The 23,360-nt window shown below is 37.8% G+C and overlaps 1 protein-coding gene across 1 annotated transcript in view; it reads left to right on the plus strand.

The window, feature by feature from the left end:
* Positions 1-22,978, plus strand: part of gli3 (GLI family zinc finger 3) — a 216,674-nt gene extending 193,696 nt beyond the window's left edge. The window contains exons 10-15 of the mRNA XM_053487870.1: positions 268-408; positions 16,688-16,837; positions 17,479-17,643; positions 18,030-18,326; positions 19,456-19,855; positions 20,176-22,978. Coding sequence (XP_053343845.1) covers positions 268-408; positions 16,688-16,837; positions 17,479-17,643; positions 18,030-18,326; positions 19,456-19,855; positions 20,176-22,448 — 3,426 coding nt within the window. The 3' untranslated portion in view covers positions 22,449-22,978. The remainder of the gene's footprint in view (positions 1-267; positions 409-16,687; positions 16,838-17,478; positions 17,644-18,029; positions 18,327-19,455; positions 19,856-20,175) is intronic.
* The last annotated feature ends 382 nt before the right edge of the window (positions 22,979-23,360 follow it).

Genomic DNA, 23,360 nt, shown 5'->3' on the forward strand with positions numbered 1-23,360 from the left:
GTTAGAAGAACACACCAAAAGATGCACAAACAATAGAAGTGAGGCAGACAAAAAAGTCAGATGTGAGGCTGTCAATCTGGGGTGGGGGTTATCCATGGTGGATGTGACAACGGGGAGAGCGAAGGTTCTGGAAAGTATAGACACAACTGTGCTCCAATGATGCATTAGTACAACGGTCATGAATTATCCCAAAGTACTCCACAATGCAGTTACATACAGTCTCATTCTACTGTCATGATCTGCTTTGCTCCTTTGTTGCTGGTACAGGATCATCCAGATGGAATGACCCTGGTGAAAGAGGAGGAAGAAAAGGAAGATGGAAAACCGGAGCCAGAAGTTGTATATGAAACCAACTGCCACTGGGAAAACTGTTCCAGAGAGTTTGACACCCAGGAACAACTTGTGCATGTAAGGAAACACACACACACACACACACACACACAAAAAAAAATGCATACTTGCACATTAGTAATATGGCTTTGCCTTTCCTTTAAATGTCTCTCAAACAGTCCACTTCCACTTAACAATCACTGATCTAATTGTGCTCAAAGTAATCACAAAAATCAGAGAAGAACGCACATACTTGCACACAGTCTTTGCTCCAGACATGACATCTGCGACACCCACTTCCATTCTGGAGCAGCAAGTAAAAAGCCTCTCACTTCCTGAGACATGAAAGCTCATCACCTGTGGAAAAATATCTGCCACTGTGTACCCTCTTTAAGCACCCATTTCTCATCCTAACACACTCTCAGTTCCCTTTTAACCATTCCACACACACATTCACACAAGCACACATCGGATAGAAAGATCTTCAGTTCTCCACAGCTGTCTATCCATACTCTGACATGGCAATCCGAAGCAGCCATGCTAACCCCTATCTATAATTGATATCCTGAGCTGGGAATGGCCTGCCTCCCACATTTGAAGGCCTGTACTTGAAGACCTTGACAACTTCTTGCCACTGTTTCTGAAAGCAATGGTGTGTGTGTGTGCGTGTGCGTGTGCGTGTGCGTGTGTGTGTGTGTGTGTGAGAGAGAGAGAGAGAGAGAGAGAGAGAGAGAGAGAAAGTGAAATTGGGCAGACCAACAACTGTATATGTGGGCAGATGTTGTACCAGGCATTTAAAAGTAAAGCTACACTGAGACCCTCTAGTGGCTTGCTACAGAACGATTTTTAACCCTGTTTTACGGTTCCCAAGTTTTACGAATATAGTTGAGACTGATATCTCAACCAACATTTTTCCTTACAGTAAATGTGTTTAATAGGAGTTCTTTGATGATGAAAAAAAGACTATGTTTGATAGGGTGATTGACAGCTTTGTGATTTGATATGACTGATGATTTCCATGAACCTGTCTACACTTTCCAACATGCACCTGAAGCACTTGACGGTTCTGTATCAAAATTATGTCGTATTCTGTCTTACTCCGGTGTTTCTGTTGTAATATACGCTCAACAGAGAGCACTTGGCCTTGGACTTGTGTGTGTTTTGGTGTTTGGCACTTTTTTGTTGATATCGTTGCTCATAGTGTCTGGTTTCAGTTTGTTTACAGGTTTTCAGTGCTGTCTTGGTTGTTTTTATTATGGAAGCACTGGGTTTTGCACACATCTATGTTGTGCATCTGTTTTTTTGCCTGTCACTGTCATTATTGCATTGTTCTGTTTGTGTTATCATTATGTTACTATTTGGTTAAAAAATGCCAGGCCCCTTTTATTTCCAAAGTCCAAAAAAGGTTGTAGGCCAACATTTCTTATCACACCTACATAGAAATAACAGTCATGAAGAAAGGCAGCCAGCCACTTAACCATCAAAATGCATGAGGGAGCTCATAAGAGTGGGGCAAGACAACATCCAGACATACCAGTTTACCATCAAATGCTAAGTTCCCAGATCTGCTTCTTTATCTCAGTAAATTTCACCAAATGCATGACTAAACAAACAAGTACAGTATCCAGCCTAGACCTAAACATTGAGACTGTGTCTAGGTGTCTAATATATTAAAGAATAGATGACAAAACTGTGGTAGTACTATGGGAGTTAAAATTCCCACTGATATAGCAAAAACTATTTTGATGTATTTTTATTATTGCTAATATATATATATTAGATATATATATATATATATATATATATATATATATATATATATATATATATATATATATATATATATATATCTCCCTGTGGTTCCTGGGATTCCTCTTGGTGCTCCAGTTTCCTCACACAGTCAAAAGACAATAGATTAGGCTAATTGAAGTGCCCAAAATTCCCATAGTGTGTGTATGTATGTGTACCCTGTGGTGGATTGGGACCCTGCCCCAGGAGATAGCCCACCTTGTGCCCTAAATCTCCTTGGGATAGGCTCCAGGCCCCCGTAACCCTGTATACAGGATGGAGCAGTATAGACGAAGAGTGAGTGATAATGTTTTATTGCTAGTAATCCTATTAATTTTCTTGTGACTTAATCTATGCACAAAATATTTTATATTAGTTTGTGGTACTGTATGGTTTTCCTTACCAAAAATGTAAAAATAAATTTAAATACTTAAACTTAATTTTATTAAGTAAACTTAAGTAAACATCAAGTATATTTTATCTATTTTACTATATTATATTCTACTACTACCATCACGTGTTTCCTCTGAACCATGTGACGCCAGCCAATTGCATTTTTTCGAACTGCTCGCTCACGCACCATTGGGACGGTGTAACGCGGCTTGTGTAGGCTAAGTGCCTCCCACCCCACTCCGCTGAGAGGTTGCGGGAGACTACAGCATCCCCCGAGAATCGAACTAGCAACCTCTGGATGATAAAGCGAGCACAAAAAAAGCTCTTTTCCCGATTAGCCTCCGTAAAAAGTTGTATTCCTATGGCTACACAGTTGTTTAGTCCAAATCCCTTTTTTTATTGTGAGTGTGAAAATGTTTTTACTTTTACTGTCCTTCTGTTACACTAAGCGATATTTACTTTTTTTTCAATCCAGACCATATTTCTTCCTACTCACTGCATCAATTAGAGATAAATAATAATTGTTGCCAGCTGAAACATATTGCATCACTGCAGTAATTATCCAGTGGAAGTATCCAGAATTGCATATGAGGGTTTCTCCCATGCATAAATATCTCATCTCGCCACTGTCACTGCCTCTGCTGCCACCCTAATGGCACTAAAACAATGTGCTACATTTTTTTCATACTGAACGCCAATGTGCAAAGATGGCGCAGTACTGCTGTGCTGAACTGGCAGTATAAATTGGGCATAATTCTGCTGGGCCTAGCTAATTTCACATTTCTTAGAATAGAGTCTTCTATAACCAGAGATCTTTCAGGCTTCGTAGTGGTGCATCACTGAGGAGAGAAAACATGAAGCGGACAGAAGTGGTGTTCCTGTAGGCAAGCCTCAGTGTTAACTTTAGCTATATCTTATGCATAGACTCCAATTTCGACTTACTGCAATTATTCTAGAAGGTAGCTTTCATTTAAATTAAAGTTAGTCTTTTAGCACAAGGTTAGGGTTTAATTTAGTGCCATTTATAATTAGGCCAGTGTAAGGACCTTACGATGATATTAAGAAAATGTGTGTGTGTGTGTGTGTGTGTGTGTGTGTGTGTGTGTGTGTGTGTGTGTGTGTGTGTGTGTGTGTGTAAAGTATTTTCTGGATTTTCTGGATATGCAAAACCTTGATGATTTATCACTAAATCTGCTTAGGAGGATACTTTCCACTTATTTCATTAATTACAAATCAGCCCTAATAATTAGACACAGCAAGCACATTGCTCACAGTTCAGAGCCCAAGTCTCAATGATGCTAATCTACAAAGCAGTATGTCTCATTAAAGCTCTACACCAATTCTCTTCATGTAGCCCAACTTATCTTTCATTATTGTCATTTCTTTCTGCCTTCAAATTATTTGGTGCTTAGGGAAAGAAGAATCCTATATTTCTTTTGTGATGGGCTGAGTTTGAGGATATTTGGCAATCGTGACAGATTTTTTCAGTCATTTTTCTTTGATGCAGTCTTAGCCTGCAGCTTGTGTGGTTTATTAAAATCTGTATTACTGTATCTGTATTTAAATTGCATAGGTTTGTATATGACTTGTTATTTTAGATTATTTTAAAAAGGCTAGATTTAGATACCAATTTATTCAAGCCCATAATCCAACTGCTGTTGGAATGTATTTGTCTTGGCCATCCCTTTCTATATTTCTATTCTCTTTTTTTCTTTTATTTGAATTTGATCAACATTCAAACAGCTCTTTAAAAGTCTGCTTGTGTTTTGGGGTAAGGAAATGTGATTGCAGGAGCAGGTACTTATATCAAGGAAAGCAAAGGAAGGTTCCTTTTCTATTTTAACTTTGACCACAATATTTAAAATATCTGATAATAAAATTAGAAAATCCCTACATTTTTAAATGCATAAAGAAAAGACCTAGTTGCAAAGGCCTAGTTTGTACCGGAGATGTATTTGTGCTCCACCAGACTCTTTTTGTTAAATTTATTATCATAAGCTTCAAATTTAATTCAGCTTTTTAAAAATCACAGTTCATTCCTGATTTAGTAAGTGGGAGTATTTAATTTTTTTTACAAAGGGCCAGGCAGGTTTGAACAGCTTTTTTGGACAGGTTTGGACAGCAATGTACGAATTGTTGGATGTTAAAATTAAGAATTTAAAAATTTTGAAAGTCCAAATGTTTACATAATAAGTAAAGTTTTATATAATGGTGCAATTTATGCACTTTTTTTTTTGACTTGACAGAAATGGGCTTCCATACAGTATATTCCTTTTAGTCACTGTCTCATTTTCTGTAAATCCTGATGTGACTCATGCAACACTGCCCTCTAATGGTCACTTTACCCTTAGTTTCACCACATGTAAGCATGGCACCCTTGTAGAATTTGAAATCAGCTTCATACCCATATGATTTTGCTCTATTGTAAATGCAGAAACTCATATTTAAATGTTTTTTTTTTTTTTTTGAGGAGTTCAAAAACAATTCAGCTCCTTTTTAACACTTGGCTGTTTTAGAATATTAAATACTTTCTAGAAGTGTACGAAAAAATAAAACATTAAATATAATCTTAAATATTCTCTCTAATACAATATGTTATTCAAATATTATCATTTTTGAGTATTTGTTTAATGCAGTTAATGAGTTTTTAATTTTCTATTCTTTTTTTTCAGACATATTAGGCTTAAATTACTTGTAAACTGTATATAGTTTATTGAGTTATTAATGTTTGTATTAAACCCAGTAAATTCATATGACAAGTCAAACCAGATAAAAGCTATAAAAGCTCAATAATAAGTATAATATTTTTATATTATACTAATTAAAAATTATTTTAATTATTTGTAGACCATGTAGGATATTTATTCTTGTATACATTTTACTCTTATTTTATTATAATTAAGTGTACAGTTATTCAAAAGTTTTTTCTTTAATAAATAAAACTTCTTGTAACTGTATATTTAATGTAAAAAAAAAACATTTAAAAAGCATATTATTGAAGACAGTTTCAACCATCAAAAGGTAACCTACAGTAGGTTTTAGAGGTGATGAGAGGCTTATCTTGATTTATGCACACTTGCATTTCATACAGACTTAAATAATTCTTTTGATTGTGTAAAGCTGCTTTGCAAAAATGACAATTGTTAAAAAGCGCTATACAAATAAATTGAATTGAATTGAATCTAAAATGTGTATGTTAATTCTCTTGATATATATTTCAGAAAAATGTCTCAGATAATGCATTTTTTTCCAAGTCCTCTCACTCCTCCTGTAAGTGCACTTTTTCAGTGTCTATGTAAATAAGCCATGGTTAAGCCACACTCCACCAGAGAACAACATAGTTGCACAACAAGCTATGGGAAGGTATCTTCTCATGTCAGGTCACATTAAGGGAAAAAAAATCTAATCGGCCAATACAAAAATGGACCTTATTATTATTATTATTATTATTTGTTGATATCATTAGCACTGTGTTAAAAAAATTAACAATACTATTATTTAGATTATATAAAAATAGATTTTTTTTATCATCAAAAAGAGTAAAATTTAAACAGTAACAAAATGTTTAGTGTTGTGTAGAGGGGTCTCTCTTGTTTATTCTGTCTCTGCTTCTGTTTGTGCTTTGGAGATAAAGAGAGGCTGATGGGGAGGCAGACCTTTCTTCTCCCTTAACATACCCTCTGGCTGGTATAGGGAGCCTTTAATTGGTTAAATGTGGATCCCCCCCTTCTTCTTTTTTTATTCCCTTTAGGATTAGATGCTTTATCAGTCTGGAGTATCTTACACAGAGATGAAAAGGCAAAGCAGAATTACACATGCCAATTCCACTCCACCCTCCTAATTCCTCTTTTTTTCCAGTCCTCATTTCACATTAAGCCTCTTTTTCTGTTCTTTTCATAGAGAACGCTTCAGTGATTGACATGCAAAAGGAGTGCATGATTTATTAATGTGACTGATAAAACTGAATGCTGTTGGAGTTTCCCCCGCTTCAGGGAAATGGCCCTGTAAACAGGCTCTTTTCATGCATGGCTGCATTTTAATAGCATAGGCCACAGCTCAGTAAAAACGAAGATAAGCAGTCAATATAAAAGGGTTCAAGAGTTGGTAAGGAGACTACAAAATAGCTTAGTAATGAGGGTATCCAGAACGTTTTTTCTGCTTTAGGTTGATGGTAGATGGCTGCATTGAATTTGGTCTTGATGAAACACTGTGGATCAACAGCAGCAGATAACATGGCACCACATCATCATCAATCATCACCAACTGTGGATCCTTTATGCAACTTGGATTCTGTGCCTCACCACTCTTACTCCAGACTTTGGGACCTTGATTTCCAAATAAAATGCTAAATTTACTTGCATCTCAAAGGAGAAATTTGGACCACTGTGCATCAATCCAGATCCTTTTCTACTTAGCCCAGGTAAGACACTTTCCAATTTCCTGAAAAAAAATCTGTGCAAAGGCGCTAGCTGCACAGACTCCAGCCTAACTTCACTCCTTTTGCAGCTCTACCAAGTTCTTGACTCAGCTTTGCTTGATACTTTTCTTAAAGTTGTGGACATCCCTGTTGCTTTTTGCAATCCTTTTTCTTCCATGCATTTTCCTTCCTGTCAACTTACCATGAAATATGGTTTGACACAATTCTTCCTTCTTAATGCTTACTTTTTAATTTTGTTCTTGATTTTGGAGGGTCAGGATCAGGTGTATGATTAACCTATTATACTAAACAGGTTCAAATGATAATCAAATTTTATATGTAGGTTAAAATATTCATTAACTGGAACAGAAACAGCCATGTAGGAGGCTTAAGACTGGGTGAGACAGTTTCATGTCACAGGTCATGCAGCATGGCAAGACAAGATGCAAGGTAGTTATATAGCATCAACAAGGACTCCCAAGCAACAATTTTAAAGCAGTCTAGGGTTTCAAGATGCTGTTCAAGCTGTTTTGTAACTCTACTAATTTTAAATACTTGGCTGTAGCAGGAGGCATGTTGTTTGCCAAAGGGCTGGAGAATGGTCAAATAATGTGTGTCTGCAGATAAAAGTGAAGTACGGTGGAGGTTCCCTGCAACTTTGGGGCTGCATTTTGTTAATTGCTAAAATAAACTTTTGCACAGTAGTGTGTGTGTGAGAATATATATATATATATATATATATATATATATATATATATATATATATTTTATAATAATAATAATAACGATAATTTGCAACATATATACACTACTGTTCAAAAGTTTTAGAACACTTTCTAACTCCGTGATGGTTCCTGATTTTTATTTCCATCTACATTGTGAAGGAATGCTGAAGGCGTCCAAAAAATGCATTAATCTCCTTTGAACAGTTAATGGTGAGATGTTTCTGCTACTTATGCTCTGTAAAGACTTCATAACGCCTCTAATCTGAGGTGCTGTTAATTGGTCATTTTTCAGGCTGATAACTCTAAATGAACTTCTCGTCTGCGGCAGAGGTAGGTTTTGGTCTCGCCCTCCTGGGATGGCCCTCATGAGAGCCAGTTTCATTATGGTGCTTGATGAATTTTGCAAATGCACTTGACAATACTGTTCTTGCAAGAACTATTACAGAAAGGCTGACCTCTGTGTCTTAAAATAACAACTAACTGTTGTTACACAGTTTTTTATGTGTTTTTTTTTCCTTACAGGTGCATCTATTGGTAAAATGATATTTGTATATAAATGTAAATGTATAAAGTGTATATTTAAAGGAAATGACAACATCACAAAACATCAAAATAGCCCAAGATCATTCAGTATTTCAGAGGTTTAATAACTCAAATTAAACAAAATGCAAATCATTTGAAAACAAATTGTATTAATGCATTGGCTAAATGACATTAAGAAATCAGTATATGGTGGAATACCTCCGATTTGCAATTATAGCTTTTATGCGTTTTGTCTCTCCACCAGTTTTTCACATTGCATTACCACTCTTTCAACAGCTCAGTTCAGCTTGTTGGTTTGTGACCATCTTCCTCTTGATGATATTCCAGATGTTTTACATTTACATTTGGGCATTTGGCAGACGCTCTTATCCAGAGCGACTTACATTTTTTTTTTTTTTATCTGAGCAGTTGAGGGTTAAGGGCCTTGCTCAAGGGCCCAACAGTGGCAACTTGGTGGTTGTGGGGTTTGAACCTGGGATCTTCCGAACCGTAGTCCAATGCCTTATACACTGAGCTACGCCTGGCCCCTTTTCTGAAGTAAATTGCAGTGGTCTTTTTTTTTTTTTCCAGAGCTGTACACAAACTGCTTTGCAAAAAAAAAAAAAACCTTTGTGGAATAAATGTGGTCAGATTTTTTTTGGGGGGAATGATTGCCCTCAGAAATCACAAGAATTTTGTAAGAAAATAATAAACAATAATAATTGATTTTTAAAAAATGCTTCAATTAGCTTGAAAGCATATAGAATATTGTTGCCTATGACTTTTATATTAGCAGTATTTTTAAATACTTTTTTAAAGTATTTCTATTTCATTTCAATAGAGTGAAAGCATCAGGATTAATAGCCATATTTACATAATATGCTCATGAAAATGCTAAAATGAACCAGTTGGTGCCAATGGCTTACAATGCATCTCTGAGATGTGCTAGATAAAACTAGCAAACAAGTCCAATCCATAGCAGGCAAACATTACAACTTGTTTTGATCACCTCACATTGTAGACATGTATCATATTACTTAATAACATTTGAAATGTACATGTCGGGAGGAATGTGAAATCACACTGAAGAGGAAGCACGGGTGCCTTTGTGATAAATATAATAAATGTAAATCCTCTTGTGTTAAATCTGGTAAACTGTGTCATTGCTTAAGATTGTCCAAAAAATTCTTAAAGCTTATTTACATAATCTCTTATGTCACATCCCACAGCTCTGAGCAGCCCTACACAAACAAACAATCTTTCCAGTGAAAAGTGGCTTGTGCTTAAGCCCTCATGTCATCTTTCTCTCTGCCAAATTATTTAGATTATTTTCATTTGCTGCTCAAATCCATAATATATTAATATTTCTTTGGATGTCTCTTTACCTGTGCAGTTTCTGCAATATTAATATTTTTATGTAAAATGAGTGAATATGGCAAGATATGCCTCTGGGTTTTCAATGTTATTATAATAAAGATATGATGTTTTTGTAGAGGCTTCCTGGGGTAATACGCTGGCAGTAAGCAGAATCAAGGCCAAGTGTGAAAGAGGGGTCACGTTTGAATGACAGCTCACCACCTCACAGTCATTCTTTCTGACTCACAAATCAATAACACACTCCTGCAGCACTATCCAAACTCTGGGAAAGTTTGGGCATATACTAGAAAGATGAAAAAGAAGCTGGTGACACTGGTTTCCTTCATGTCATAAAGAAGAATAGAGGATGAGCTCCTCTACCTGTCTTCATGAGCACCTCCTCTCTCTTTCTCTACTAGCCACTTTCACTCATTTTTTTCAGTCCATCTCACTCATTTTTGCCTTTTCACTTGCCTCTGTCCCTATCCTGCTTTGTATGTGAAAGAATTGGTGTCTCCCTGTTTTTCTGCTTTCCTTTCTTTTTCTCTTTCTTTGTCCCTTGTTTTGGGCAATGTTATGGCAGCTAACCAGGTTGCCTATGATCATGGTGTTGCTTTTATTCTGGCATGAAATGCAAAGCAGTAGCACTCCGGAAATGGCAGATGTTCTGCTTGTATGGATTCCCCATGTAGCTACCTTACACAATAAGTGTATGAATGACTGCATTGTATTTCCTATTACTTTTTTATTTTAATAGTTGGGTATAATGGAGTGTATCATGACTATGTGTATGTTGTGGCATTAAAGCATCTGACAAATAATATTTTGCATTCATATGTAAAAGTTAGTGCTCCTCTTTTAATTCTGTGTTTGTTTGTGTATAAAAATCAGCTAATTAATTCTCATATTTGTCTAATACAGGTCTTAGTAATAGGCAAATACAACCTAAGATGAACACATCACCAAGCCTTATTTTTTAAATAGAAGAGCCAAAGAGAAAAACATGCATGCAATACTAAGTACACCCTTACTGCTACCACATGATTTAAGAGAGTAAGTTGCAGCCAAAGCCCTTGATTAACTCATCATTATAGGTGTGCCGACCTCAATAAAAGCAGATTTTGTCAATTTGATGCTTGCATTGGAGGCATTTACGTGTGTCTTAACACAAAGCCAAGAGGGAGAGACATAAGCAATAGTACTAGAGTTTTTCTTTATTAATTAATTAATTACATTTTTTTCGTCCCTCATTGCTGTTTGTGTAACGCAATAATTTCCCTCACGAGATGAATAAAGTATATCTATCTATCTATCTATCTATCTATCTATCTATCTATCTATCTATCTATCTATCGATCTAGAGAACAACAGTTCACATTGCACTTTAATCTGGAAAGGGTTATAATACCATTTCCAAACAATCTGGAGTTCAACATTTTACAATAAGAAGATTATTTACAAGTAAAAAGTATTCAAGTTTCCAATCTTTCCAGAAGTGGATGTCCTAGCACATTTACCTCAAGGTCGGACCGTGCAATGCTCAGAGAAATAGAAAAAAAAAACAAAAGCCACATCTTAGACACTACAGACTTCACTGAGCATGTAAAATGTTAAAGTTAGAAGAATACTGAACAAATATGGTTTGGAAGGCTTGCCAGGCGAAATGTACTATAGACAGATCATATTTGCCCTTAATTTGGCCTTAATGCCCAGGGCCATGTTTGGGAAAAGCATTTGAGCATAAACACCTCATACTCGCTGTCAAGCATGTTTGTTGAAGGGTGATGATTTGACCTTGCAGTCATTGTGAACTCCTCTCAACCATGAACTCCTCTCTATACCAGAGTATTATAGGAGCATATCTAAAGGCATCTGTCCAGCATCTACAACTAGGTTGAAATCGGGTCATGTAACTGGACAATGATCCAAAGCACATCAGTAAATCTACATCAGAATAGATAAAAAATAGAAGAATCAAGGTTTTGGAATGGGGTAGTCAAAGACCAGACCTCATCCCAACTGAAATGCTGTGGCAGGACCTTAACAAAGCTATGTATAAGTGAATCCCTAGAAATCCCAATGGTATGTTTAGGTAATTTGTAAAAAATAAAAAGTAAAAATGTTTGGGAGTGTTTTGGTTAAGGTCTGGTACTTGACTTGGCTAGTTTAAAACCTTCCACAACTGGGAATTCTGGGGCTCTGGGTGCCCCAAGCAGGACATGCAAGGGGTATGGTAATTTATTTCCTCTGTATTGGCATTATACTTTATCAGTGAAAAAAGTTCTCCAGCAAAGAATATGGCTTAGTCACTTAGTTACCATCATTCTTTCTGCCACCTCCTGTACAGTGTCCAAGGAAATCCCCAGAACTGAGCTGGCCTTCTTTATTAGCTTTTCCAGTCTTTTCCTGCCTGCAGTTGAGATGCTTCTGCACCAGCAAACCACTTTCTTAAAAATGGCTGAGGCCACCACAGAGTCAAAAAAGATCTTTAGTAGATTTTGGTCTCCTCAGCAGAAAGAGTGTGCTCTGTACTTTTCTTTAAATTGCACCTGTGTTGTCTGGCCAGTCCAGTTTGCTGTTTAGATAAACACTCGGGTATTTATAAGAGTCCACTTTCTCAATGTCCTTTCCCTGAATGTTCACTGGTAATAGTGAAGTGTTTTTGTAGTCCACTTCCAGTTCTTTGGTCTTCCCAGCATTAATCTGGAGGCAGTTCCATTGGTAGCTGTCCACAAACTTCTGAATTAGTCCTTTGTACTCCCTGTCATCATCCTCCGTGATCAGGCCGATAATGGCAGAGTCATCAGAGAACTTCTGCAGGTGACAATTTGCTGAGCTGAACATGTAGTCTGCAGTGTAGACGGTAAAGAGAAATGGAGCGAGGACATTTTCCTATCAGCATTGCAGACATCATGTCAGACTCACAGTCTCGAGTCCTCACATACTTTGATCAATTTGTGAGGTAATCTAGTATTCATGTAGATAGATGATGGTCCATGTACTCCAGCTTACCTTTAGAAGCGCAGGTTAGATGGTATTAAAAGCACTGGAGAAGTCAAAACATGCCCCTCACAGAGCTCCCAGCATTTTCCAGGTGCGAAAAAAGCCCTATTAAGGAGGAAGATGAGAGAATCTTCCATTCCAATCCCAGGCTGGTGGGCAAACTGGAGTTGGTCCATTGATAGGCTGGTGCTTACCCATCTTCAACCTCTATTGACCCCATCAAATATCTTCATCAGGTGTTAGGTCAGTGCAACCTGGAGTAAACCTGATTCTTGGTGTATACTTGGATAATCCCAGAAGTCTTTTGTGCTGGTACCACTTAAGATGTCTTTGACAGCTGTGGTACGTTCCCCAGCTTTAGGCTTAGCTCAAACATGTACAACAATATACTTTACAGCTGGTCTGCACAGATCTTAAGGAGCCTGGAGCTGATGCCATCTAGGCATGCAGCCTTCCTTGCCTTGATCTTTCTGAGCTCCATTTTCACCTGGGCTTCTGTAAGCGGCTCTATGAAATGGTTGGATTGGGGTCTGGGGAGGATTGATGGGGAGATAGGTTAGCTGACTTGCTGTGGAAGCAGAGAAGTTGCAGCAGGGAGAACTGGTGAGGGCAGGGGTGGGTAGCTGGTCAAATCTGTTAAATAGATTCTTTAATAGACCATTTCTGAAAACTCTCCGCCTGAGAGCTGGGCTCCTTATGACCAGTGATGGTTTTTAACCCCTTTCACACACCGACATTGACATTATTCTGCTGCAGCTGATCCTTTATCTTCTTCTTGTAGCATACCTTTCCATCCATAATCTTCTTCTTGTTGCATAAATCCATGATCTTTCTCAGTTCTCTCTTTACAGTTTTCAGCTCCTCCTTGTTTCCTAATTTAAAAATCTGCTTCTTCTCTTTTCTTATGGGGAAAACACTCAGGGGGGTGCTGAAGTATAAGCCTCCTTGGAGTTGGCATAAAATAAACCCAGTGTTTTATTGTCTCTGGTGTGGCATGAGATGTACTGAGTAATTGTGGGCAGAGTAGAGGATGGAGGGGCATGATTAAAATTTGGGGCATTTGGACTCTGTTAACAGTCGGTTAACAACAGAATGCAGAACATTGCATGCCTCTTCGCCAATAGAAGGTGGGGGGGGGGGGGGGGTATGCACAGCTATCACGATAACATGCGAAAATTGCCTTGGCAGATAGTACAGTCTCATGCTAACAGCTAACAGCTGATTGACCTTACAGCAGATTTGCTCTTTAATAGTTATATAACTAGGTTTACACCATCTATTATTCACAAATACTGCCAGTCCTCCTCCCTTTCACTTACCATTTTCCATCGTTCTGTCCGAGCACAGTAGTTGAAATCCGTTCAGAACCAAGGTCGTATCTGGCGTTAGCTTGGTTAGCCACAACTCCGTAAACAGCATGATGGGTAGAGATCTCACATTCCCCATGAAGAAGGACGGAAGAGTTTGCATCGCCTGTAACGTTTTATTTTTGGCCAGACACAGAGCACCAGCTCGCTTCCCCTGTCTTCTCCTTGTTAGCTCGCAGGGAATATCCTGTTTTTCCTGGAGTAGCATCGTCATGTTGCTTAGTGGTATACGACCATAAAACAAAGGCCAAAAAAATAGGAAAAGCAGAACAAACACGGTGACTTTGATGTCCATAGTTCAGTTTACATTCATACACACATATACTCAAAAAGAAAAAGTTGAGTTATGAGTCACAAGTATAAGCCAGTCATGTCTTTCCTTATTGTCACTAACTTGCTAAAGACCTTTATACTAAAGAACTGGTAGATGATTTTGCAAAGCGAAAGGCAAGAATGAGACCCCTCTAGGCTAGACCATCTATGACCTTGAATGGTAGTGTACAATCCCATTTCCAAAAAAAAACAGTACAGTATGGAAATTGTCAATAAAAAATGTATCTGCAAAGTTTGTTTATCTTATACTATATTGAAAACACTACAACACATTATTTCATGATTCATGAACGTGAGATTAATTGTTTGCTATAACTATGGATGGTCCATCCAAGCTGTTATCAGCAGCAGGTCCAAAAACTCCAATCAGTCATGGTACAAGGGTGTGACAGTGTGAGAGGCATGAGTAGATTGCATATCTGTGAGGGCACCATTAATGCAGAAAATATGTTCAGCAACATATGCTGCCATCTAAACACCATCTTTTTCAGAGACATCCATGTATTTTCCAGCAGGACAAGCCAAACCCGCATTCTGCTTGGATTTCACATGCTTTATTGATTAACACAGATTATGGGTGCCAGCTTGGCCTGTGTGCTCCAGTTGAGAACATGGGTGCATTATGACGTGCAAAATATGGCAATGAAGGCACAGTACAATTGTGCAGCTGAAGACATGTGTATTACAAGAATGAGTGAAATTCCTGCTAGCTAAACTTGACCAACTGGTGTCTTCAATACCAGGTGCTTAAAAAGTGTGATTAATAGAAATAGTGGTGTTATATATTGGTAAACAGCCATCTGTGCCAAGATTTTTGGAGGATGTTGCAGCCACCAAATTGGAAATGAGTGCAAAATATTTCAACAAACAATTAAATTCACATAGTAAATCATCACGTAATAAGGTGTTGTAGAGTTTTATAGAAACTTTACGACTCCTTTTTGGTTGTATTTTCAATTTCCATTCTGTCCCATTTTTGGAATTGGGTTGTAAAAGATCATGAAGTGTCATGGGGCCTCCTGACTTGAAATGGCCTAAGCTTTCCAGGACTATAATCCAGCTTCGGCTTTTGGGATGGTGCTTTGCCAACATGTAAAACATGATATAGATTAGTGCCTGTGCATTGTATTTCACATTGTCTGAAATCTTTTCATTTACCTTGTTTGGCTAACACTTTTATCTAATGTTACTGACAATTGAGAGTTTCAAATGCTATTACGTACCTAAATGGGTGTCCTCTAGCATTACATTCTGTCAGTAGCTATTACAGGAGTAAACATTTTGGTACATATTGATGCACAATTTACCATTTTGTACATTTACAAAGTACCATGCTTAAAAAAAAAATTATCAACTGTCTCTCTGTCATTTTTTTTTCCATTGGCCAACCTATTTTCTGTCCGTTTGTTATGCCCACCAGTATTTCTTTTTTTTTAGGACATTTCAAATTGTTATTTGGCTATGCCTGTCAGCTACATTACAATATTTTTACTATTACTTAAAAAAATGTTGTAAGTGGTTTAACACATGTAGATGTATTATGAATTCTGATGTTCTGATCTATCATAGCATAGTTATCTTTTGATCACCAATCAAAATGTCTTCAGTATATACATCTTGATCATGCAATACTTTATTAGGAATTGTCTTTTGCAGCTTCCTGAGATACATGTCCTCAGAATTAAGACTTTACTCATTAGATTTTCAGGGGGGACAGAAATGTTCAGTGACTATATGAAAGCAGGCCAAAACAAAGCAAAATGTTTTGTCTTTTATTTTCCCTCCAGCATCAAATGTATAGTTTTATATAGGGTGGGTAAAAGTAACTAGGCATTAAGGATTGGTAATAAAGTCTAATATTTGTATTAGGAATATGGGTCCATATTGCTAATACAATTATGTAAAATATATAAAATAACTTTATTACATAGGAAAATGAAAGCTAATCTTTAAATTTTAAAATAGGCACTGGTGGCGTCAACCAGTTTCCTCAAACATCTGAGGATGTCTTCTGAAGGAGATATTGCTGAGAACCTCCTAAATACGTGCCTCCAAGTCCTCCAGTGTGCGAACCTCCTCCTCTGCCTAGCCCCACAAGAATAAAATCACATGGAGTAAGATCTAGACTTCTTGGAGGCCATTCATGAGGTCCACGTCATCTCAGCCAACGTCCTAAAAAATGCTGGTCTAATCATGCACAGTAAAAGCAAATGGAAATAAGGTCGCCAATGTTATCCCGATGTTATTGCCTAGTTAATTTTCACCCACCCTGTATACATAGTAATAGATAGCTTGTGTAAATAAGTTTAACAGTTCAAAACAATTTTATAAAGTTAGAATTGTTTTTACTTAGTGATGTGTTGTGTATTTGAATCACAGCACAAATCATACTCTTAAGACTATGAATGCTTCCCTTATCTGAACATTGACCTTTCACCTTATCTTTCACAAAGCATATAAATAATGACCATATCCATGGGGAAAAAAAGGAGTTTGTGTGTCGATGGGACGAGTGTTCTCGGGAACAGAAGCCCTTCAAAGCCCAGTACATGCTGGTGGTACATATGCGCAGGCACACAGGCGAGAAACCACACAAGTGCACGGTGAGAAAACACTTTACCCAGCCTATGGTTCTGTTACAAAGAATCCTTTAATAGAGCATCAATAAATCTTTTTTTTTATTATTACAAGGGGCATTCAAGTCAAACTGTGCATAATAACTAAATTATAAGAGAAAAAAGTAAATTTACTATAAAACTACCTTTTCTATATAATCCCCTGCTACAATAATGTTACACTAATTTACACTAATGCTCCCAGGAGCATCTTTAATAGCCCAAACATGTGGAAATTAAATGTGGAGGTCAGGACTATATGGGGATGTGGCAAAAACTCCTAGCTGACTCCTTGTAATGTGCAAATGGCGTTCATGCATGATTGCATTTACAGTTCTCACTTATGGGTCTCTTACAGTTATCTATTTATTGGTTATACTGTGATCAAGAGTCTTCTCATTGTTCTGTGATTGAACATGTCTTTTTTAAATGCCAATTGGTTTTATGCCTTAATTCACAGGTCCCAGTTTGACTTGAATGGCCTTGTATTACTTTATATGGCAGTAATCAATAGACTATAACTGTAACAAATCACAGTTTGTTTGTGGCAAATCAACAGTACATTACAGTGAGTAAGTACGAGTGAAGTTCTTGATTTGTTGGTGTCCTTTTTTTGTTACCAAGTGCAGTTTGAGGGCTGTTTCAAGGCCTATTCTAGATTGGAGAACTTGAAGACACACTTGCGCTCTCACACAGGAGAGAAACCTTATGTGTGCGAGCATGAGGGCTGCAACAAGGCCTTCTCAAACGCATCAGACCGTGCCAAACATCAGAATCGGACCCATTCCAATGAGGTATATACACTTGGTATATATATATATATATATATATATATATATATATATATATATATATACCTCTTTTAGCCTGTTCATGCTTAGGCAAGTAGAACTGTTAAGCAGTTACTGAATAAAAATATCATTTATATCTATGGCATTGTGAATTAAAATAAATAATTACCCATTATTATTATTATTATTATTATGATTATTATTATTATTATTATTATTTTAAGTACTAGTTAGGATATGGCTAGAGCATTTTACAATTTTAAAATATACAGGCTGCAGTTTCCCAGAACAAGCCCTAAAACATGCAGCTCCTGATTGGGTTTTACGCTGCCATTTAAATTCATTAAAACAAAATATGTTTTTTTACAATTTCTTACAATTTTTCACAGAAACCCTATGTATGCAAGATACCTGGCTGCACCAAGCGTTACACGGATCCCAGCTCTCTACGCAAACATGTGAAAACTGTTCATGGTCCTGAAGCCCATGTCACTAAGAAACAACGTGGAGACATTTACCCCCGACCCCCAGCCCATCCCCGTGAACCTGGAGCCAATGGACAGGGCAGATCGTCAAAATCGCAACGCCCCTTTGAAGCATTTTCTGACCAAAGAGGGTATAACCATGCTACCTCAAAACAAGGTGAAGGTCTGCAAGTCAAGTCAATCAAAACAGAGAAGCCCATGGTGAGCCCCTTTTCACACTTAATTCATATTCACACTTAATTCATATTCTTCATATGCTCATATTGGTGAAATAATTATATACTCTGGATTCTGATATAAACTGACATAAATAAGCACACCTTTAAGTGCTTTAAAATTCTTTTTCGGACCTCTTTATGACATTTTTTTAATTCAGAGCTGATCTTTTGTTTGACATATTTTACCCTACTCCACTGCTTGCTCTTATAACTCAGCCTTTCACTTATTTTACACCTATGCAACTTTGCACTGCATGGCCTGTATAATAACTAAATGTGTTTTTCATCCAATACTTCATGCTTTACTTGCCCTCATTCTAAGGACAGTGGGTGATCAGGTGAGATTTGGTGAACTATAAACATTGATATCCTTAAGAATCAGAGCTCTGCACTTCCTGCCATAAATCATATTGATCTCACAAGATAGACTTCATCAGATTAAACAAAAATCATTTCATCCATCTGTGTTTGGTGTCATTGTACAGTTTAGCATCAAAACCTTTAGAAAATTGGTCACCAGAATTAATTGTGCAAATCTTCCTGAATGCATACCATACATCTTATGCTCTGCTCATGCCTACAGGGACACAATCCAAAAAGTGGCCAAAAGTTTTCAATTTTCAAAGACTGACAGAGCTTTTCAGTGACAGAAAGCAAAGTAACCTTAGAGAAGTAAAAGGTGAAACTTTTGCAACTGGTTTTCCTGCTAAACCATTTCCCTGTACATATAATTTTATTTTTTACTTCTTATGTATTATCAAATAAGTGTTTTTATACACAGTACAGGTACTTTCTATAAGCAGCAAGTGTGGATAAAGCAATATCTTAATGCTACAAGTAAAGCCATAACAACTGTAAGTAAACGAAGGCAACCAGCATGGTTTGATGGTTTAAATAAAAATAAAAACTCTGAGGTGTGAGGTGTACAGTAATCCTTAAATCAGTCCTGACCAAAAGATGTAATAGGTGCTTAAGAAAAAGCTTAGGGCTTTTTTCCATTCTATGTGCCATGCCAAATGCCTTTCATCACTCTAATTGAAAATGGATTGTTGAAGAGCCTATTGTCATGAGCTTGCCACATTTAATTTATACATGTATATCTTTTCTCTCAGACGTCTCAGCCAAGCACTGGCGGTCAGTCTTCATGCAGCAGTGACCAGTCCCCCACCAGCTCCCATCTCAGCCATGGACTCAAACTTGCTGTGAGTACTATTGGCCTGGTGGGGGAGGAGGTGGTGGAGAACCAGAAATTTGAAGAGGAGGATGACAAGGAGGACATTGAGGAAGAAGAGGAGGATTCCCCTGGCATGGTCTATACTGTTTCTACTGCTACAGCCACAGCAGCTACTCTAGCCCTACAGCCCCGCAGGAGTCTGGGCCCGCGCTTGCACTGGATGGAACAGGTTAAGAGGGAAAGGCTTAGGCAAGTGAATGGAGGGACATCAAGGCTAGGACATCTGTCACCTACAGCACTCTCTAAAGGCCACAGTCTGCCCTCCCTCACAGTAAAAGGTAAGTACACCATGTGCATGTTTTGTCTATTAATTTTAATAATATATTTAATATTATTATGTATTTTAATATATTTACTTCCTTATTTAATCTGTCATATTAAAATGATTATGGATCAAATATCGGGGGGAGGGGGTGATATTCTAAGAAACTCCATGAACTCTCTCCTATGAACTCTTTATAATGCATGTTGGCATTTGTTTTTATTCATGGTGTATTTGAAAGTAAGACATGAGACAGATCTTAGTTACAGGTGATAGTGATTAATAATGATAATCACTAATTTTCTTTACATGGTTGTGCTTTTCTATGAACTCTAGGCTTGTGTACTATTAAGGGTACTTGTGTGGATGCACCTGTGCCTCAGCCTCCTTTATACCCTGAGCCATCCAGCACAGACCTGACAATGCTGAGCCTCCTACGGGATCGCTGTGACAGCAGTAGCAGTGCCACCAGCTCAGCCTACCTAAGTAGCAGCCGCCGTTCTTCTGGCATTTCTCCCTGCTTCTCCAGTCGCCGCTCCAGCCAAGCCTCACAGTCTGAGCATAGCCAGCAGAGACAGCTACACAACATCAGTGCTACTGACTCCTATGACCCCATCTCCACTGATGCCTCACGTCGCTCCAGTGAGGCTAGCCATTGTGGTGGAGGTGGTGGTTCTGGTGAGGTAGTGCTTGGAGGAAGTTGGGGTGGTGGAAGTGTAGGTGAGGGAGGAGGTGGGATGGGAACAAGAGGTAAGTTAAACTTAACGCCAGCAGAGCATTATCATCTCAAAGCCACATATGCAGCTGCAACTGGTGGGCCCCCTCCAACACCTTTGCCTAACATGGAACATGTGAGCTATAAAATGCAAATGACTGTGGCAAAGAATGTAAAAGGCATGAACCAACTTATATTGCCATCACTTGTCAGACCATGTTGCAGTAATGATGGTAGTTCTTATCAACCAAATGGTCACTTTATGCACAGAGAGAAGGAATTGTATCCAAGGAAAGGCCCAGGCAATAGTGATGAAAGAGCGAGTAACCCTCTAAGACCAAGAGATCAAAACACCATTGAAAATCCACAGGTATGGTGTTTTGGCAGCCAGAATAACATGGACCACTTAAATCCTCTGGTTGGTAATAATGTCTCAGGTGGTGTTGGTAAAAGTGCACATCACAAAAAATACACCAACTCAGAGAGCAATATCCAGAGTGGCCAGCTTTCTTCTTTCCCTCTTAACATTATGGACCAGTCAACACCTGAAGCTTTAGGCATGGAGCATGATGCGGCTTTCTTATGTAGGGATGATGACATTTTTCCTGAGAGCCAGGATGGTCTTTTTTGCCAGCAAAATTGGATAAATTCTCAATTTCACAGAAATCATTTTGCACAGAATAGTGAGAAAGTGCAGAATATACAAAATCCTTCAAAGAAACATGGGGCACAAGAAGTGCAAAGAACCAGGAAAGATAGCTTCCCAATCCAGTGGAATGAGGTAAGCTCAGGAAGTACTGATGTTTCACCTCCTCAGAAGCCAAACAAAATTAATTCAGTAGGCCTTCCATTTTGTCATGTTGAACATATGATTGTAGAACAGGAGTCCCCTTCATACTTTCCAGGCCTGCAATACCCTAAACAGCACAGTAGTGTTCAGCAAATATCTGACCAGACCAATGGACACAATTACTCAACTCAGTGTAGGCAAGGATCAGATTCAAGTCAACAGCTATCTTGCAGAATGAGCCAGAGTAAGTCAGAGGAGTCTTTACAATGGAACTGGAATGGTGCAAGGAGGAAAAGCTTAAGCACATATAAATTTGGTCAGCAAAAGTGTCAAAATGCCTTGGGCCCTATCCGACCATATACTGTTCATCAAGCCAGACAGAGTCTTGAAGTGCCAGTTGAAGAAAGTGGAAACTCACAAAGAACAGTAAAGTCCGGATTATCCCATGTTTTTGTACTCTCACTTAAATCCCAGTGTTCAATGTCTTGTCAGCCTGTGGATCAAGACCCCTCTCCACTACAACAATATTCCAACCAACAGATCAGCAGTAGCCACAATGCTCAGTCCTACCAAAGTTTTGCAAAGAAAAATAACACTAACTGCTCACTTTCTAATCAAGTTTCAGGACTAAAACTAGAAATTGAAGATCAGCTTCAAGCAAATTCATGCTCTTCCACGCAGCAACAGCAAGTTTTCGAGCAGTGCTTTGACCAAACTAAGTCTTCAGGTTTTAGAGCTCAGCAGTATGGAAAGGAATCAATTAAAACTGCTACTGGGGTAACATGTGGACCCTTGGAAGATGCTTTGTCCCCTGGTGCTGATCAGGTGACCAGCACAGTAGAGAGTAGCCCAGATGGCAGTGTTTGGGATAATGTTGGCCAATTTTCCTCCATCCTGGATGATAACCTTGACCAGTGCATTTCTGATGTCATAAGTCCTAGTGTTCCTCGTAATTTGTCACAGACTTCCTCTTGGAAGTTTCCACAGCTTTCAGATGTTTTTCACAGCTTGTCTCCTGGTACAACCAACATGGCCATAGGAGACATGAGCTCAATCCTGACTACCCTTGCAGAAGAGAGCAATTTTCTTGCAATTATGCAGTAGTTTATCCTACAATGGATTACAAAGGGTAAAACAAATAACCTAATGAATTAAATAATAAATGTACTTGTAGACTGTAGAAAATCTTTGATTTATACCTCCCTGACCAAAAAAAGTCACAGTGTTAGTTGAGTTTAATTACTGGCGAAATATAAAAAATAAGCAAAGAATTACAGATTTTTTTTTAATTAATGGAACTGGGTTACAAAAGCCTTTAACAGATTTTCTACAACAGTTAGTTCTAACCAAGTACTGTAATTAGCAGTGGTGCTTGGGGAAAATCCAGCCGATGCATGCATTGGCACATACACACACACACACACATAATTTTCAGTCTTTATGTTATGTTAACTCCCCTTGCAAAGGTATAACCAGACACTTAATGGCATCAAGGATTCTATATTAAATAAAAGAAGCATTCATTACAAACTCAATCAGGCAACATTTAATTTCGTATCACAATATTCAGTAGGTTACATCTATCAAACACATGACTATTTAGCACCATCATATAACCTTAACAGGCAAATGCTTTCCATATGACCACTACAGTCATAATATTAGCATATGTAGATAAACCACTCAAGCTTGGCACAATAAGCAATAAGTCACGACTATCTAAACAACAGGTAAAGTTTAGCAGTACCAGCTAGCCTCTTGGTGTGGATATCATGTTTCTCAGTGTTTAATTCAGTTTAAAAAGTTTGTATTTTTATTAAATACTCAAAATCTCTACACTCCAAATTTTTCCATAATGAATACATTTTTGAATGTTTGCTAACAGTAATGTAGAAGTAGCCTCATCTGATTGGTAAATCCTTCATTTTTTTTTATCAAAGGAAGCCAACTACACCCTGACTTCCCGTGACATAATTCTGACAAATCACAGTTTGACAGTGCTTTTAAGATTCTGTC

This window comes from Clarias gariepinus, chromosome 26 (genome assembly GCF_024256425.1).
Source record: "Clarias gariepinus isolate MV-2021 ecotype Netherlands chromosome 26, CGAR_prim_01v2, whole genome shotgun sequence".
In the NCBI taxonomy this organism is placed as follows: Eukaryota; Metazoa; Chordata; class Actinopteri; order Siluriformes; family Clariidae; genus Clarias; species Clarias gariepinus.